This window comes from Furipterus horrens, unplaced genomic scaffold, assembly GCF_987537825.1.
Source record: "Furipterus horrens unplaced genomic scaffold, mFurHor1.1.pri manual_scaffold_6, whole genome shotgun sequence".
NCBI classification, from domain to species: domain Eukaryota; kingdom Metazoa; phylum Chordata; class Mammalia; order Chiroptera; family Furipteridae; genus Furipterus; species Furipterus horrens.
Window position 1 is genome coordinate 25,171,106 of NW_028327176.1, and position 20,152 is coordinate 25,191,257.

The 20,152-nt window shown below is 40.3% G+C and overlaps 1 protein-coding gene across 12 annotated transcripts in view; it reads right to left on the reverse strand.

Annotated features, from left to right (window-relative positions):
- SLC8A1 (solute carrier family 8 member A1) overlaps positions 1-20,152 on the reverse strand; it is a 348,486-nt gene that overhangs the window by 262,833 nt on the left and 65,501 nt on the right. For 8 of the 12 annotated variants that reach the window (XM_090281198.1, XM_090281195.1, XM_090281197.1 and 5 more), the window contains one exon: positions 11,410-13,244. In XM_090281198.1, the coding sequence (XP_090137324.1) occupies positions 11,410-13,244 (1,835 nt within the window). The remainder of the gene's footprint in view (positions 1-11,409; positions 13,245-20,152) is intronic. The other 4 variants (XM_090281194.1, XM_090281200.1, XM_090281203.1 and 1 more) reach the window with 1 other exon arrangement.

The following is a 20,152-nucleotide window of genomic DNA, read 5'->3' on the forward strand; positions in this document are numbered from 1 at the left end:
AAACTCAGTAGACTAGAAAACTGAAAACTTTACTGTGAAAACCCAAGACCCAGGTCCACCCCAGAATAAATATCCCAAGGCTTCATATGCAGCAACTAATCATTAATGGTTATCATTAATAACCAAATGAAGCCAGATCAATTTTAGAAAGTATTGTTTATAGTGATCATGAAGTCAGGAAATATTGGGAAAGATGTTCTTTTCCTAAAAAAATTCAGGCCTATGAATATGCTTCAGTCATTCAAACAACTAACTTTTGCAGAGCATTTTAGGCCTAGATACAGTCAGAAAAATCAGGACTTAATTTTTTTAATTAATATTTTATTGTGTTTTTTTATATTTATATCTAGACTTACATTTTATACTGACTGTTAACACATTACACTAATATTCTTAATATTCTATCATTCTATTAGACCATGTGTCGGTCAGATGAATCACTTCCTGTAATACATCAGTTTAAAGAATCCCAGAACTCACCCATACAGAGTTCTTTTTTCAACAGCTCAAGAAGACCCCTGCAGCTTTCTGCCTTTCCTCTGCAACCTGTCCACCCTCCCTCAAAACCATGCCCAGATATTCTGAGGTGCCAGGCTACATGAGTCTAAGACCCAAAGGCACCAAGCCCCAGCTGACTGCATTCCTGGCGAGGCACTCCAACGTCTGTAATAGCCTTGCTTTTTTATGCTCAATAGAATTGAGTGACACAACTTTCCTTGGTAATACACAGGATTAGGAAACGGTAGAAGACAGGTAGCTGCTCAGGTTCAAAACCAATGTTGCCACCATTCCCTACTTCACATCCCTCTGAGCTCATCGCTGCTAGGAACAATGAATCAGATTTGAATTTTTCCCAATGTCTACTTTACTGGTCTTCATTTAAGAGGGCAGCCAACTGGTGACAGGAGACTTCTGGGGTGGGACGGAGACTGAGAAGGAGTTGGGTAGTTCTCTTCTGGGGAAGAGCAGGCACACACGGAGTGGGTTGTGGCTGCCTGCAGTGGCCAGGGGCGACACGGAAAGCCCACACACCAGTGCACAAAGCTGATCAGGAGGCACTGAGCCTAGCATGCCCAGAGGCACAGCGAGGCTTCGGGGGTGGCAAAATGTCCAGGTCGGTGAGTGACCAAGTATCTGTACCCCCACCTCCTCAAGTACAGCATGAGATTCTCCCAGGCAGGGTCCATGTCTTCTTAGTCCGCACTGCTGGCTGTCCTGGCATTTTTCAAAGGCACTTGACACCGGATAGGTGCTCACAGCACATTTGCTGAAAGCAGGAATCAAAGACTAGGTACCGGCCTTATTCATTCTATCCAACCCAGGAAGAGTCCACAAGCTTCCTCGTGTCCCTCAGACATACTTAGGCACTTGTTATGTACATTGGATTTCAAAGACAAAGTTGCTATTTTTAATGAAGAAGCAGCTTGAGTGAATCCCATGTTTATTTTCTTACTCTCATACTGCCTTTCGGACTAATTCCAGGCTTCATTTCGCTTTAGTAATAGCTGAGACCTAATCAGGGCTGTATATTCTTACCCTGGGTCTTCATCCCTCTGCCGGCCTCCCTTCACCTCCCTCCACCCTCCTTCTCTTCTTACTCCTCCCCTGTCTTATTCCCTCTGCTTCCACCTCTCTCCCTCTCCCTTCCTCTTCCCTACTCTCAGTTTCCTGCCTCCTGTCTTTCTCTAGATAGCTAGATGGATAGAGATATACGTAAAGATATAGATACACTTATCTAGAGAGATGGGTATATATATATAGACATCTGCTTCTCTCCTCTCATTGATTCTCTCTCTTCTTTCCTTGATTCTCTCTTTCTTCCTTTTCCCCTCTCTCCCTCTGCCCCATACCTTCCGCGTTCTCTCTGCTTCCTCCCTCAGTACAGTATTCCCTCACTTATCGCGGGTATTACGTTCTAGATCCCCTGCATCCCCCGCAATACATGAAAATCTGCAAAGTAGGAACCTTACATTTATTTTAGTATTTATATATATTTTAAGGCTTTATAAACCCTTTTCACACACTTATAAACCATTCCCAGTCCCTTACTAACCTTTCCCACTCCCTTATTAACCTTTTCCACACTTTTATAAGCACTACTTATGTTCTTAAACATATTCTACACTCTTAAATCTACGTAACTTTAACAACATACGTGTACAGTACCACAAAATCCCAAAATATAGCGAAAAATTTGCGATAAATAATTAAATATAATATTTATAAAAATTCCGCGATACAGTGAGGCCGCGACAAGTGAACCGCGATATAGAGGGACCACTGTAGTTCCTTTCTCTATTTCTGCCTCTCTGTTACTGCTTGTTCCCATACCTCTCTGCCCCTCTTTGCCTCCCCACGTTTAGTGCATTAGAATGAAAGCTGTCCTTTGGAAATTGTTTTTGTTTTATTGTGCCCTAAAATTAAACTCTATGCAAACACTACTTAATTACACTTTCCCACTTTTACCTTGGTAAATTGTGTGTGCGTGTATGCACACACGCACATGTAAGAGAAAAGGGGCAGTCCCTTGTTGCCCCTCCCCTGATCCCCAATCTGCCCCCTCTGAGCTTCCCCCTCCCCCCTCTTTCTCTGCCTCTTCTCCCTCCCCCGTCCCCTCTTTGAGCTGATACATAAATTATCCCCCCCCACACAGATACACCCATTGAACTGAATAGCTCATTTAAAAATTGTGTCAAGGTAAGATTGTAACGTGTGGTGTATGAGAATGAAAGCTGTCCTTTGGGAATTATTTTGTTCTACTGCACCCTAAAATTAAACTCTGTGTAAACAGGACTTAATGTTACTTCCCAGCCTTTACCTTGATAAACTCTGTGTGTGTGTGTGTGTGTGTGTGTGTGTGTGTGTGTGTAAGAGAGAAGTTCTCTGTTGAAAGGGAATGGTTGGAAGATTCTGTTAAAGTTATAATTAATTATATTTATAAACATATCAACAGTAAGTTTACTCTAAACAGACCAATACTTCACCTGCACACGTTAAAGAAATAAAACTACTTTACTTAGAAAAGCAAATTAGTTATGAACACCTGAATACTGATTTTGATAAAGTATATGTGAGTTGTCATTGGACAGTCACCTGATTTGGGGTAGATGTCATTCTCGTCTCCTACCAAAAAAAATGTAGTTCAGAAACAAGAATGACTTAGAATTGGATTTTTTTTTTAATATAAAACTTCCATCTGCTCTGGGGAGGTTGGTATCAGATGAACTGCCCTGCAGGTCACTTATTCTAGGAAAACCTCCCACCCCAGAATTCTAACTATTAATGACCTCCAGGTGCAGAGAATCTAACTTATTAAAGTTCCTGGTACCAAAGACACAGGTAATAAGCATTCTCTAGCGCAGATTCTCTGTTGTCATTAATTTGCATTGTCTTTTAATATATATAAACAGGATAGACCAAGCAACTACCATTTTAAGTATGGATAAAAGCTACACTCATTGTTCAGCCATATAAGGAAGTTAAAACCTTACAGGGCTAGTGCAGGCCACAACAGACAGCTACTAATAAAAAGTTTCTTTTTTGTTTAGGAACAAAGGGTAATAAATACTGAGAGAGGAAATAATAGATAATTGGACAGGTCAGGTCCATGGAGGGATTATAGCATTTAGCAATCTTCTTGCTTCTCAAACTCAGTGAATCGTGGCTTTTCTAGAGTGGGGGTGGGGTGCAATGCAGTTAATATGTGTGCAAGAATTCCAGCAGAGATCAAGGGCCTGCTCTAATTTCTCATGCTGTAGCCAGGGTCACCACATCACAGGCCTGCCACATGCCCACCCTCAGCCCTGATGAGGCAGCACAGATTTTACAGTCAGGCAGTCCTATGGCTAAGGCCTAGGTCCACCCTTATTCCCTGTGTGACCCAAAGAAAGTGAGTTAACATCTAGGCCTCAGCTCTTTCATCTGTAAAATGAGTGTCACAGCACCTACCTAATAAAGTTGTTGTGATGATTAAATCAACTGAATATTGTAAGAAAAAAGCAGGAAACCTGGCTCTCAATATATTTTAGAAGACTACCACCTTTACCACCATTGTCACCACCACCAGCACCAACACCAGCACCAGCAGCATATGCAAAACCACCACCTCCAACATCACCACCTCCACTGCAATCACCTCAATCATTATCGCCACCACCACCTCCACTACCACCACTGTATCTCAAATCACCAGCTCCGATACCATCACCACCACCATCTCTATTAGCAACACTAACCATCACCACAGTTACTACCACCACCACCTCTACCACCATCATCCTCCTTTTATAGATAAGTTGAGCTTAATTAACTGGCTTCAGGTTACCCACCATCATCCTCCTTTTACAGATAAGTTGAGCTTAATTAACTGGCTTCAGGTCACAAAGCTAGCAGGGGGCAGGAGCAGAGCTCAAACTTAGGTATGTAATCCAAATTGAGGGCTCTCCCTAAGTCCTTCTTTAACTCAGTGTGTCTAATATGGAAAAGCACTGTCATCTTGGTTCCAAGCATCACCATAGGGCTTCAGGGGTACCCAGAACTCTCATATCTAAGCCTAAGAAAAACTGTTTCTGGAAATAAAATATCCCAGCCTAGTTCATTAATATCTGAATTACCAGGTTAAGTGAAATTTCCCTGACTGCCCTGTTACTATGAATACCACCCTGAAAGGTAAGGGGCCCAAGCTCTGCTTAGAGCTCTGCTTTCTGCCTCTTGCCTCCATATCTTCAACTGCCACCAAAGAACACAATGTCTACTCCCATATCTGACCCCATGGAGACCATTGTAAGAAGGAAAGAAAATGTCATGTAGAGCACCAATCCTCCAGAGAAAGGCAGGAAATGAAAAGGCATTGTTTATTTTGCCTGTGAAAAGAATGAGTCCCTGGCTGGCTCAGCCTTTGGCAAATAGATGGGTATTACGTAGGTGCTATGTTGAGCCAGGAGAGGAAAAAAGATTTCCTTTAATTCTGCCCATATTGTTGACCGCTTGCGTTCCCTTCCAGGACCTTCTGGACTCCCCACTACCAGGTCGGAAAACGCAAGGCAACGTGGGACGCCAGCAGCTGAGGTCCACTAGCTGCCGTGGCTGCTGGCTGCTCAATGAGCACCTTGCCCAGGGCTCCCCCAGGCTGGCTCACCCCGGCCGTCAGGAAGATCTTTTCTAGTGCCACGGACTCGCCTTACATTTTGGCTGTTCTCTCTTCCTTTCCTGTCACCTGGCTTAGAGCCACTTCTATTCTACTGTTGCAAAGATAACACTTGGTTGTCTGGCATCTGCAATGCCACAGGGGCCTAACAGCTTTCCCATCTCAAAGAAAGAATCTCCGATGCGCAGATTTCAGTAACCGTGACAGAACAGATAGCAACACAGGGTAGGGCCGAAGTAGGTTTACAGCTGTTTATATGAAAAATAATTGAATAATTAAAAATAATATAAGAATAAACTGTTTCGCATACTCACAACTGTAAATCTACTTTGGCCCCCACCCTGCATTTTATAGGAAAACCTCTACAATCCTCGAGATACCGCAACCCATAGAAAATTTTTGACACCTCAGCTAACAAAGACAGAGCAACAGTGACAAATAATCCTATTTTAGGTGCTATACCCTTAAGGTTGCTCCATTCAGAAGAATTAAGCATGCTTAAATCTCTTTTCCAGGGTTACCAGTGTCCTCAGGAAAGAAAATCAAAGAACATTTCTTCCCATTTTACAATTCAGTGTAAAATCTGCTCAGGTTTTACCAAGATGCTGGCAATCTACTGGGAACTGAGAAAATGGGGTGGGAGTGGGAGGCAAAATGGGTTAAGGGCTGCTCAAGTCAAAGCTGTTCCTTGAGACCGAGGACCAATTCACAAAGTGCAAAATAAAGTACTGACATTTTACAAAAAACCTAGGAACTTTTCTTTAGGAGCTCACTACAAGAGGCAATGTGCTACAGAAGGGCAGGCACAAAAGCTCCGCCCCCCTCCAAGTAGATCAGTTATTTATTTTTTTAAATTCTATATTATTGTAGTAAAAACTTAACACGAGATCTACCCTCTTAACAGATTTTTAAGTGTACAATAGAATTTTGTTAACTATCAGCACAGTGTTGCATGGCGGATCTCTATAACCCATTTATCTTACATTACTGAAGTGTTATACTTATTAATCAGCAGCTCCCCATTTCTCCCTCCCCTGCCCCTAGCAACTGCAGTTCTGCTCTCTGCTTCTATAAGGGATTATTTTAGATACTTCATGTAAGTAGAATTGTGCAGTATTTGTCCTTCCATAACTGGCTTAAATGAATATATACTCAGATTAATTTAAATGCTCTCATAATGATTTAAAATCCCATTAAAGAAAATAAGTGTTCACTGAGTCTTTCACTGCATTTGATAACCATCTTGTCTACTTAGTGAAATTGTCCATATTCAGATTTACCAAAATAGGGTTCCATCTTGAACTGCACATGACATTTTTCTCTCCAGTTATGCCTTCTGTCTTTCAAAAGTAAATGCAAATGTTTTGTCCAAAATTAGGGCTTCTCCTACAGCTTGCACCATGTCTTCATAATGATGTTTGTACTTATCAAAATGTGAGTTATCTCATCCCCCATTTTAGAGCATAAGGAGTATGTTTTTCTGATTCCTTCATCATGATTAGTCCAGTGTTGGGGACAAATCAGAGTTTATTAAGTATGTGCAGATTGATTGATACATAGATTCTTCTCTAGCCTTGAACCAGGGAAGCATTTAGTCCCCTAGGTAATGGCCTTGAATGATGACTCAGAAAAGAGTCTATAATTTAAACAGTTCAGTGTGTCTAAACTATGAAACCATGTCATTTGCTAAGATAAAATTTCTTTACATAGCTATGGTATAACCCCAAACTCTAATTAGCAATGGGAAAATGAGATTACAACAGCAAACATGGCAATCTGGTTGACATGGTAAGCACCTGTTATGCACATAATTAATTAAGGGTCCTCCTGCCAGTAGTGAATTCGAAGTCATAGATGTTTTTTCTTACTCTCACCCTGTCTTATTATTATAAATGTTATGCATTCATGAAAGCATATGGACCTATAAAAACATTTCTTGTAGTTAAAATTTAGATTTGCAGATACTACTACATGTGGTTTGGTTCCAAGAAGCGATAAATATTCCAATCTGAAAATATAATCCACCAAAGCAGAAATCCATTAAAATCCTAAAATTATTCCATCTAAATTTCTTACATTAGTGTTTACCTAGGAAAATTTTATGTCAATGTAAAATATTTATTTTTAACTTTAATTAAATGAATTAAGTTTTAATGCAACAGATAAATTTAGTAGATTACATGTAGCCAATGAAATTCTTCTGCCATAAAGTAAATCTTCACTATGCTGTAATCAAGGTAACATGTGCTAATAGCCTTTCTTGTCTTACATTATTTTCTCTAGTATTTTTCATCATATCTGATCCCCCAAACACACATAATTATTCTTCTATCACTTCAAGTTTTCTTAATATTTTTGTTTGTTTCTACTTTTTTTTTTTTTTTACAACTAGTTGCCTTCTTATATTACATGTTTAATCTGTTCTCAGAATTGAACATCTCTCTCCTATAGCTAGGCTTTTATTCTTTAGAATTCTATACAGCAAAAAAGTACTGATAATATAAATAGCAAAAACAAAGTATTTATTTTCCCTGGAATATAATAATAATAATTCCATGAAATTTATATAATAATAAATTTTTTTCTATTTCTTTTCCCCAAAAATGTAATGTAAATATTTAGTGTCAAATAGCTATATTTGTTAAGATGTCTTGCATGTTTTACTTCCTATTTAATACATTACAATCATACTTGAAAATGTAATGGTTGTTAAAACAAAAATAATTTTGGATAGCCCTATTATTTAATAAATTATGTTGCTCTGGAATGCCCAGTCAACTGATTTGCTAAGCAAAATATTACATAAATTTTCCAACACACATACTTTGTTTTTCACTCTCTATTTTAAATATATAATAGTAAATGCTGGTGATCTTTTGAATTATCTTCCAAAAAGGATATTTATGCTGAGCTATAACTAAGTACTATAATTAAATGTGATTTGTATCTATATTAGTTAATTAACCTTAACATTTTTTGGAACAGTCAAGTTAAGTTAGACCTTGGAATACCAAACAACATTTTGTAATAATTATCACTACTAAACTAGCATCATTAAAGAACAACCATTAGTAGCATGCCAGCTTTGTGGATATCATGTACCAAACCACAAATCAAATTAGCATATTCTTCATTTATTTTTTATTAGCTGTTAACATTAGACAGAATTCCTTGTTGAAAGTCAAGATTAGCTGGCATGGGTTTAGTATTTGTCATGGATTGAGGTTATACAAACACATAGGCTCTTAATTATATCTATTTAATGAATTTTTCCATTATAAATTTAAAATGTTTTGCCAAGAAAACATTTTATTAGAGACTACAAGCACCACTTACCACTTATCAGTATTCTTCTCAAAAGACAGAATTTGATCTTAAAAAGGTCAGATTGAAATAATTCAACTCATTTCTATAAAAAATATTAAAAAGTAGGCACAGACACACTTATAAATTTACATGACTTCTATACTAAAAATAAGATCAAAGATTAGGAATCGATTTTGTTCTTAAAACCAAAGATTCAATAAAGCTGACTGCCTTTTTTGTCTCCATCCCTGATCAGACTGGACCAGGTTTCTACCGTAGTAAATGGCTTCTAAAAATCCAGGCACTTCCAGGAATTTCTTTATGGTACTCTGGAAAGAATCATAAATTCTGGCTTCATGCAGAGCATTAAACAAACAAACAAAGAATTTCTGAAGTATTTAATGAAGCTCAGCAGTGTCAACAGACCCATCTATGTACTGTAGGTTTTTAAGAAAGTAATCTCTTGAGATTGACTGTGTAATTGGATGAGATAAAAATTCATTCTTAAAGATAAATTGGGTTGACTCTACATAGTTCAATTTCATTGCATGAAGACAAAACTCTCTCATTTGTATCTGATTGTGTGGACCTGACATTGGAAGCAACTACCAGAGGAAAAATGACTCATAAAAAAATATAGAATGAGGAAACTTTGATAATATTATATTTTTCTAGAAGCATTGTGTTTGAACCTTTGATGCCTATCTTAAAGCTAAGTCCCAGTCACTCAAACAAATGTATTTAAGCAAGAGACCTACTAAGCATCTATCAAGTTTTTCATCATTAGTAAAACTATAATGTCAGAATAAAAATTCTTTAAAGCTAAAATTCTAGAAAAGGGAAAAATGTAGGGCTGTAATTTTATTCAACTGATAAATAAAATGTTTTTGCCATTTCTAAAATTTCATATTTCAATTTAGCAAATATAATTTTGTAAGAGATTTTAAAACTAAATACTGGCAATTGGTCTACCATAGTCCTAAGAACATGTATACAGAAATGTGATACTGAGAATTCTACCAATTCTTCACTTTTCAAAAGATATTTAAATTACTAAAGCTGGAGTTTGGCAATGCTCTTCCTTAGCAAGAATGAAATCAATTTAATGGCATAGAGTGAGTGTTTTAAATGGAGCTGGAAGAATAAATTATTCCATCAAACCACTCAGTCTCCCCCCCCCCACTTCTTCTACACTGTGCCCAAAATAAGGTTATTTATTTATGGTTTGGTAAAAGTCCTGGACAGCAGAATAGACAGGAGAAGCCTCTCAAATAAACAAGTTCACAGCCATTATTAAAAGAAAGCAAGACCAGATTTTCATGAGAAAATATCCTAAGTAAAATGAATAAACAAAACAGAACACCAATGTAGTCATATTTAAGGGCTACCCTTGTGAGTTCATTTAATAACATGCAATACTCCTTTAATAACATGCAATATACTTTTATATGGCTTACAAGTGCTATCTAATACAAGAGGGGTCAATAATTGAAATGATTAGAAAATACAATGAGGAAGAATTCCTAGCAAAGGAATAGAGCTTATATGTTAATGTGGGCAGGATCACATTCAATACAAGGCCTTTGGGAAACTCCTTCTTGGGATATGCAGGATATTCATTTGCTACCATATTATTATCCTCTAATAAAGCACGTGGCCTAACAAAACACATCTCAATAAGTGAAACATTAACAGTATAAGAACCAACATAAAATATAGTCATCAAAAGATATCCCCCACACACACATCTGAAGAAGGATATTATAATCTCTGCTTGATTTCATTGTGAAATCACACTCAGTAATTGCTCATCTCTGTAATACAATGTCAAAGACATTGGAAGGCTTAGGAAAATCTATTCCCTCTGCCTCCCTCAACTTCTATGCTTGTTTTCCCTACACTTTTTGTAGGAGAAATTTCATCTTGCAGAGAATGCACTTGCCATTTAACATGTATATGCCATTTATACAAGAGTTAACCATTTATAGAACAAACTATATTTTATAGTTTTTCCTGAGATTCCTATATTGGAAATGATTCAACCAACATATTCATTTTATTAACCCTCATTGCACTGCAGATATTATAAATAGTTTTATTTCTTTCTTCTTTCCAGTTTAGACATTGCTCATTGAGTCAAATTTTCTGGACAAGGAAGGAGGGACAGCTCCCTAAATAACAACTGTCAATGGAAAAAGCAGTGCACAGCCAGGCACTACATGTTACAATGTTAGCAAATGTCATTGTAAAGTGGCAATGGGAAGAATAAACTGTTCCCCACTTCTCTTCTCTGACCTGTGCCCTGTCAACTAGGATGCTTGGACAGAATCTTATCTTTCTCCCCGTCACTATATCAGTAGGATAAAAGGGTTTGTGTAATCATGTAAAGTAAAATGGGACTGGAACTAAAGAGCTGTATGACTTTTCCATGTTGGCATAAAACTCAAAAAGCAGAATTGGTCATTAAGTCATAATTAAACATTAACATTTAAGCACAAAATTATCTTAGATTGTCACAAAACCACAGTGTCAGATAAAGGCAACAGAAATTCTTTCAGCCAGCCCTGGTAGCCCAAAAATTCTTTTCAGAGGTGTTTCTTCTTTGGACTTTCCCGATTAGTACCCAATTATGAAGTGAGGAACATGGTGTGATGTTGTAAATATTCCCTTTCTGTGTGTATACTATGTGGTCCAAAATAGAATGCACACTTTTCAACCCATGATAAGTGGTTTGATAAACTGTGTCACAAGACTTATTTTATCAAGATCTATGATGCACTTAAAATATGTCAAAGTGCCAAAGTACAAATAAAATCAAATTAAGGGCTGAGACTTGAAAGTGGTCTGGCGGAGTAATGGTTCCATTCCTTGTCTGGCATTTAGTTTAAAAGAACATGCCCGCATTCTCACCTCCACAAATGCACTCAACACACATGTAAATAAAAAAAAGAACTTACACAATTTCATCGTTCTGGAATTCGAGCTCGCCACAGGTGTCCTCAAAGTCCTCTCCTCCACCTCTGGCCGTCCCTTCAACGGTTTTGTAGGGAACGATAACATTTCCTCGAGCTCCAGATGTTCTCAAGACTTTCACCTCCATGATGCCAATGCTCTCACTCACGTGAGTCACGGGCTCCTCGAAAGTAAAGATGCCTGCATGGTCATCATCAAAAATAGTCACAGTGGCCGTGGAGGGAGAGCCGAGGCAAGCGAGGGTAGAGACATGGTTGGCTTCCAGTATGCCATCTTCTGAAGCTTCTGAAGACACTTTGACATTGCTGAGATGCACAAGGAAATTCTCATCCTCCTCAAAGATATCATCATCAATGATGCCAACTCTGATTTCCTTCTGGGTCTCACCGGGCTTAAAGACGACAGTTCCTTCGGTAAATTCATAGTCAGACCCAGCATTGGCTGTACCGTCCTCGGTTCGGAAGTCAACAAACACGGTGTTGGTCAAATCGCCTCCTCTGCGGATAATGGTCAGGGCTACCGTACCACAGTTCTCCAGACACTGATATGTCCCTTGTTCAAAGAAGATCTTACTGACAGGGTCATTTTCAGCCACTTCAGTGTTGACCTCATGCATGCTGACTGCCTTCCTTGCTTGGTCAGCTGCATGCCTCTTTAAGATGTTGCCAGCTCCCGTCATCAGGCGAGTAGCCTGAATGCGGTAAAATGCGCGACTTTTTTGCTGCTGACTCAGAACTTGGTAGTTAGCTAATTCTATTAATTGCTCTATTTCTTTCTCCGGATGCTTCTGCTTGAGTTCCTTCAAAATCCTAGCCATTTCTCGCCTAGCCTCTTCATCATCCTGGTCCCTCTCATCGACCTCCAGAACCAGAGCGCCATCTAAGAAATTGTCAACATGGGAATTGACCACTTTCCCATCCATTTCAATTTCAGTCTTGGAAGACGGCCTGTCTCCTTCATGCTCAATAATCATTCCCCTCTGCTTGCCGGCCCGGTACCTCTTGTAGACGTACTTGTAAAACAGAAGCCTCCTGTCTGCTACCCAAGCAAACACAACACAGATGGGAAAGAAGAAGAAAGTCAGTAAACCTTCCCAGACCTCCACGACCCCAGGAGAGATGACAGACAAAATAATGTAAAGCCAGGTATAGGCAAAGATGCTCCAGGCTGCCGTCACAAAGAACACACGCAGATGCTTAATCTTCCTTGTCTCCCCATCTGGGACCACATAAACACAAAGCGCGATGATGATGAACATGTTGAATGCAGCACTTCCCACGATGGTGCTAGGACCCAGGTCCCCTGCGGTGAAGTTATGGCCACACACTTCAATCACTGAGAGGAGAATCTCTGGAGCAGAAGACCCCAGGGCCATCAAGGTCAGGTTGGAAACCGTCTCGTTCCAGATCCTCACAGTTGTCTTGGTGGTCTCTCCATTGGGCTTCTTTATGGTTATTTCTTTTTCTTGAGAAGTGATGACTTCTATAGAGGACATGAACCGGTCGGCAATGATAGAGACTCCAAGAAACATGTAGACCATGGCCACAAAATACACAGTAGCTCTAGCAATTTTGTCCCCAAAGGAAGGGTCTTGGGGCTCCCAAATGGGTAAAATCACCCCTTTCTTACAGTAATATGAGCCGGTACACTGGCTGGTTTCATTGCCTTCTCCTTCCATTTCTGTCTCAGCACGTATATGGTCCACATGGGAAAATAAGACAGCCATGATGGCTAGCAGATGAAATCCCAGTGAAAAGGTGGAGGAGAGACTTACTCGCGGCATGTTGTACAACAGCAGACTCCCAACAGTCCCGACCTGCTGGTAGAAATAAGATGGGGGTTGGGTGGGAAAAAAATTTCATCGTTAGAGCCAGATCCAAAGCATGACTAATTACCTACTTTGATTAATTTTATCAATGATTTGTTTATACTTGACTATCATACCATGTATGGTAAATCATTATTCTAAGAATCCATCAGTGATTAAGTTAAGTTTATAACTTAATCTCACTGCTTGTGGATTTTCTAAATGCAGTCCCCATTCACTGAGCAATACACACAGTTGACTTACTGGAAATAAACAGTGCAATTATAGCCTTGCCTTGCTGCATGCACATTTATGCATGTTAACAGCCAATTAAAGGGGGGAAAAAACAAACTTTTGAAGCATTAAATCATTTTCTCCTTGCTGCTAATGCGGATTTTTTTTTTTTCTCTGAATTTTGATTAGTACAATTACCTTCCAGAAACTCTTTCATTGCCAAAATCACCTTATTAAGATTGATGCTTTAGTGGTGGTCCTGAATTTCCTGGATGAGGCAATCAGGGTCACAAATGTTACCTCCTAAGCCATCTCCCCTTTCATTAATATTATTTGACATTTTTCTAGTCCTATGTAAAGTGTAGATAGAAGCTGCTTTGGAAGATTTTCCTCATTTTATCAACCTAAACAAATCTAAGAAAAAGACAAAAAAAAAAAAAATCGGTGCTTTGAAGTTCAGACTTTAAATTCCTACCAACACAGTGTCTGGTGATAATCCTAAATTCTGGAGAGCACCTTGCACTAACTTTTATGAAATCTTGTCCTACTGTTCCAAACATAACTTGGAAACAGAGAGAAAACTTCACACATGCCTGCAATCAAAGCTCAGTGGTATTCGTACTCAAGGAAAAAAATTCCGCTGTAATGCAATATTTCCACACATTTTGTACAGTTTTTAAAAGCATGTTTGATGAGAGCACATTTCCTCCTAATTTTTGAGCAAGCCCAGGTCTCCTGATGCATTAGCAGCTGGGCATCTGGTTCCTCAAGCACAGCTCTTCACATCTGTGTACAGATCTCGCTAGAGACTCTGCAGGCTATCCGCAACAGGAAAGGGAGATAACCAGGCCCAAGTCTGCTTGTGTGTTAAGATTCTTGCCTGGCAGGCTGTGAAATCAGCATTACTAGTCATTAAATGTTCCTTCTTGGTGATGATGTCATAGTTTCCATGGTCTTTCTAAAACACATCTTACTTCTATAGAGGGTTCAAGTGACCAAAAAGTGCAGGAGGAATAATTCCATCTAAATTAGCTCATGTGGCAGAATGACAGTGACCACAAAGTAACATATGATGAAGGACTGTAGGCAATTAGGGTTATGGCAACAGAGTCACAGAGCAGCACAAAGCTTGGAAAGCAAAGCAAAGTGGTAGAATGAGCCACCATGGCTCTAAATTCATCCGCCACCTTAAGCAAAGCTCAGCTTGGACCTTACACCCCCTCTGCCTCCTGGGACAGGTGGGATGCTAAAATAGAGGAGGGTCTGCTCTAAGTCAGGTTGATTCTGGTCTGGAAGGTCAGTTATGACATCAGATGAAATGGTGATAGGAAGGGGTCTTGAGTCAGAACACAGCCTCGTGGCCCTATAAAAAGTTAAAAGTGGAGCTGGATTAGAGTCTTTCACAGTCTCAGGCTGTTGGAGAGTCTCCCCTATATTCACCTACATTCTCCAGAAACTGCACCAGGGCCCAGGAGACACCCCTACCCCCACAGCCCAGCACATTCTGGCATATCTTCAGAGAACCCACCATCACCTGAAGCCCTTCATAGCTCATCACTGTTGGGAGATAAGCTTTGACATTTTTCCCATACTGAAGAAGACCCAATAAAAGGACATGATGGTAGAATTCCATTCTAACTAAAAGGCAGAAAAATAGAAGCATATTTTCAGAATATGCAAAAACTTATGGTCACTATGACCGCTTCACAGTCATTATATGGCTTGGCTGGGTTGGAGGATCTCCTAAAACAAGGTGACATTGAACCAGCCCGTAAGAGTAGTGCAAGGTGTAGTTCTAACTCCCTCATGCAGCCATTTATTCCACAAATATTTATGTATGACACCTAATACCCTTTTCAGAATGACCTTCTGGGCTCTGTTCTAGGTCCTGAGAATTTGTCAATAAATTCTTTTAAAAGTCCCTGTTCATAGACCTTATATTCTAGTGGAAGGGAACAAACCAATAAATACAAATGTCAGATGGGAAAAGTGCTATACTGGAGTGGGGAGCAACAAAAGGGGACAAGAGTCTATGTGTGTGTTAGTGTGTGTATGTGTGTGTCAGTGCGCATGCAGGGCATGTGTGATTCGTACAGGATGGTTAAGAAAAGCCTTTCTGATAAGGGGACATTTAGGCAAAGTCCTGAGGGAAGCAAGGGATCAAGCCTTGTGGATGGAGATCAGCAAGAAGACAACTCCAGGCAAGTGTTGCCAAAACCCTGATGAATGGAATTGTGCTTTGCATAGTGTAGGGACCACAGAGAAACCAATGTGATGAGAGGGCAATGAGCAAAGGGAAAGGGTGCAGGACTCAGGGATGGGAACACAGTGGAGATGGACCATTAGGGCCACTGAGGCCACTGGAAGGCACTGACTTTGACTGAGAGGGAGATGGGAGTCACAGGGAGGTGCTGATTTCCTTTGAAAATGGATCTCTCTGCTGGTTCAGTAGAGAAAACCTATAGGGGCAAGGGTGAAAACAAAAAGACCAGCTATAGACTATTATTAAAAAATGTGTTTTATAAACAATCCCCATGCCTGGCAGTTATAAAAATGATACAGTAGACATCTAAAGTTTAAAAAGGAGAAAAACACCTTGGTAGTGATCCCTTAGGAAAATCTGCAACTAAAGTGTCTTGGGAGCCTGTAAGGATCAGAAAGGGTGAGTAGCTGCTCACAGAGAGGATAGTAAACACTGAACAGAGACTCAAGTCTGTGCCTGTCTCTGAGACTGATACGAAGAACCACTGCCTTCAAACTGCTGCCAAATCTCATCATGTCATTCTTCACATTTCAGCCAGAATGAACTTCTTAAAGTACAGGTCTGACTCTCTCGCTCCCCTTAAAGCTCTTCATTGTTGCCTACTGCCCTGAAGGCAAACCCAAATCCCTCAATAGGCTGTTCAGATCTTTTAGGACATAGCCTGTGAGTTCCAGAATATGGAAAGTCTTTCCATCCAAACATGAAAACAGTTTCTTACTCTGTGTCTTTGCATATTGTGTTTCTGTGCCCGAAACTATTTTCCTTCTTAGAAACAAGTTTCAAATAGCACAACAGGAAACAAGTCAATCAATCACCTAAGAGAATAACACTAGATTTCATTCTTAAACACAATCCCAGATACTGTGCTGAACTTCTTTACATGTATCATTATATCCAATAGTTACAATAAGCAGCATTGCTGTGTTATATAACTATTGCTGCCGTTTCCATTATAGTCGGTGTGAATGGTGCCCCCTGTGGTTGTACAGTGCACAGTGCTCTCACAATAACCCTCTGCAGTAGATTCTATTGGTCTGTTTGGGAGGTGGGAGAACTGAGGCTCAGACAGTTTAATTACAAGCATATCATGGTACTCGTTGGCTTCAGAACTCGTCAAACCCTGTACTCGTCACATTTTGACGAGAAAAAAATGTTTCAGCACTTGGCGTTTGCTCAGAACTCATCACACTTGCTAGAACTTGTATGAGTCATGAAGCCGCCCCACAAGAAAAAACGCTTCATCACTTGTCACTTGAAAAATTCGTTTGGTACTTGTCGGTTTCAGCACTCGTCACAAGTTCCGGAATGAATTAACAACGAGAACCGAGGTAACACTGTAGTTGTTAAAAGTCATACGGATAGTAAATTCCTGAACTGGGATTCAATCCTGCTCTGTCTCTGAGACTGATATAATTAACTGCTCTATGATGTCATTCCTGATACTGTGTGAAGTAATCTTTGAGAACTAGTAAACTTGGGCTTGGACTAACTCATTGGAAAACCTCTTGGCTTTCATGCAGGTTTAGGAGGGCCTTGGTGGCAGAAGTCCCACGGAAGGTTTCCAACAGCCTGGCTTTTATCTCAGGGCTTAGAGACTCAGAGCAGCATCAATAGCTGTGATGGAACATGCGGGCTGGCATGTTCCGAGGGACAGCTGTCCTTCACTTTCCAGCCTCTTGGCAATTAGCTGGCAACCACTTCCTGCATGCACTCTTAGGGCGATCTCTGAGGTCAGTCAAGAAAAAGCCCTGCCCCAGCTCGCATCTCATGATATGCTCTTAGCCAAAGGGCAGCAGATGTGCAAGGGTGGATGAAACAGTAAAAATCCATCTCTGTCATCAGAGAAAACTGAAGGGGGCTTCTGAGGTTAACTCAAAAACATTATAATTTTATTCAAAAATGGGTAGTACGATAATTTGTGAAATCAGGGGACACAAATCACTGATGTAGCTTATTGGCAATGAAGCAACTGGAAAGAACTTTTTTGACTTCAGCTTTTTTGTTTATTAAATTAAGACCACATCCAATTGCTTGTGATGAAGTGGGGTAGGTGCTATTTTTTTTTTAAGATTTTATTTATTTTTAGAGAGATGGGAAAGGGGGCAGAAGGAAAGGGAGAGAAACATCAATGTGTGGTTGCCTCTCACATTCCCCCAACTGAGGACCTGGCACGCAACCCAGGCATGTGCCCCAGCTAGGAATTGAACCGGTGACCATTAGGTTCCCAAGCCAGCACGCAATCCACTAAGCCACACCAACCAAGCTGGATAGGTGTTATTTAAATGAGAGTTCCTTCTTTGTTCTTCAGTCTCCAGTCTTTCAGGGTCTTTCCTCTGCCATCAGATTCAAGCAGATCTACTTGACCCTCCTCACCTTCCCCTCAAATATATATTTCCGTGAAAAATAAGCAGGAAATAGAGGCTGTCGATATTTTAGTCTGCTGCTTGGCTTTCTTACATTTTGCTCTGATCTAATCTATTGAACTCTGTAACAAGTGGCAGGCTGGTTTTAACAGTAGTTTCAGATTAGTTATTATATCCATGGCCAGTTCTTGCTTAGGAATATCCATTACATCATTCAAGTAAGTCTTTAGCATGATATCAAGAATGCGTGAATTATCTTCTGCTCACTATTTATTTTAAAACAAACCAAACAACCCCACCACCTACAGGTTACAGAAATGGCGGTGGCAAAGAATAGTGAGAAGATAACCCACTGAGCAAACCCACTAACCTCTGTTGAAGGGAGAGGTCACTGGTTGGAAACATGTATCTGTCTGAATCAAACTGCCCATGAAATGCATGAGGAAACAGGCCTGGTGGTGGGTGAGGCAGCAGAGCAAAGGGTTCCCTGTGAAAAGCTACAGCCGCATTGATTACTAAGGAGAACCTGACTCAGAGAGAAGGAATACCTCCGGCATTCCCACCAGGCCAGTGTGAGAGGCCGCCTAATCTCATTCCGTTGATTGGCAGCTGGGGTTATTCCAAGGAACTCCTTGTCTGTCCTTCCTCAGGACCTGGGATTTCCTTCTATGTAATTCTTGCTGACTGAAAGCCTCAAAGCTAAGCAATTAATCTGCTCTAAGGCAGCATTCAAGAAACCACAAATCCTATCTGCTATGGAGGCAAGCACTTCCAAATGCTTCTAGACAACGAGAGGATGCCAAAGCAAGACTTCCCTTATCTGACCATTCATCTAGGCTGCAAATTGCAGTCCTGGCCCCATTCTCAGGCATTCAGGCTTGACCACCCTTCAGGAAGGAGCTCTCTGCTACACCATTTTTTTTCTTCAATGAGATAGTTTCCTCTTTGCTGCCTGATAAATTGGAACAGGTCCTTGAGGGGACAGGCAGTGAGAGGTCATGTAAGGGACTCAAGTCCTTCTGTCTGAACTTACAAAACTGGAGTCAGGACCCTGTCCTGTGTCAGAAAACACCCACCTCATTCATCAAAGGAAGTAACTGGGGTAATGACCAGGCAACATGGCCAAAAAAGGAAACATGGATTTAGGATATAGGATAATGAAGAAGTTATTGAAAAGTTATGAGAAGCATACACCCCTGGGCCCTTTCCCCGACTTTGCTTTTCTATATAGAACTTACTATTTTTTTATATACTGTACAATTTACTTAATGGTTCTGTTTATTGTCTTTCTCTCTGTCATAGGGTAGGGATTTGCATCTCTTTCATTCACTGATGCATCTGGTTCCTAGACCAGAGTCTGGAAAATTGAAGATAAGATGCACAGGACCTGCTTACTAAATGAATAAAATCATTCAAATCAGGTCATGTGCTGATTCACTGAATCTCTGATAGCAAATCAGAACCTGTGATCTAGGCCTGAGCATTTGCATTTAAAAATGTCCCCTAAAATGAGCAGAGGCCAGTATCATACTGAAAAGCCGATGTCAGTGTTAGGTAGAGAAGAGGAAATGTGATTCAGCTCCTGGGCATAGAACCTCACGCTGGGGGAGCTGATCTCCAGCATAAAGAAAGGTGCTGGGGCCTTGACATTTCGCCAGCCCCTGGGTGTGGGTCCTCTTCCACCAGCCCTCACAGGCTGATTTTTTTCTGGAACACCAAGACCATCTGCTCTGTTCAGAGGGCCTTAATAGTTTGGACATTCTCAACAAAGCAAATCTCTTCCTCCTTTCAGTACAATAAGAAAGACATCCAGTCAAATGCCAACCAAAAACCAACTCCCTTAAAAGGCCCCCTAAATAGGAAAGTACCTCCAGAATTTAAAGTTAAATATATTAACCCTGCATACTGACATGGAATTGGGTGCAGGAGAAAGAAAGCAGAGAATAAAAGAGGCTTCTAATAATAAATAAATGGAGAGGAATTCAGAGAGCTCCATGGAAAGTCAGCCAGGATTGTCCTCTGTTCATTATGCCAGGGCCAAGGACATTGCAAGGTCCCCA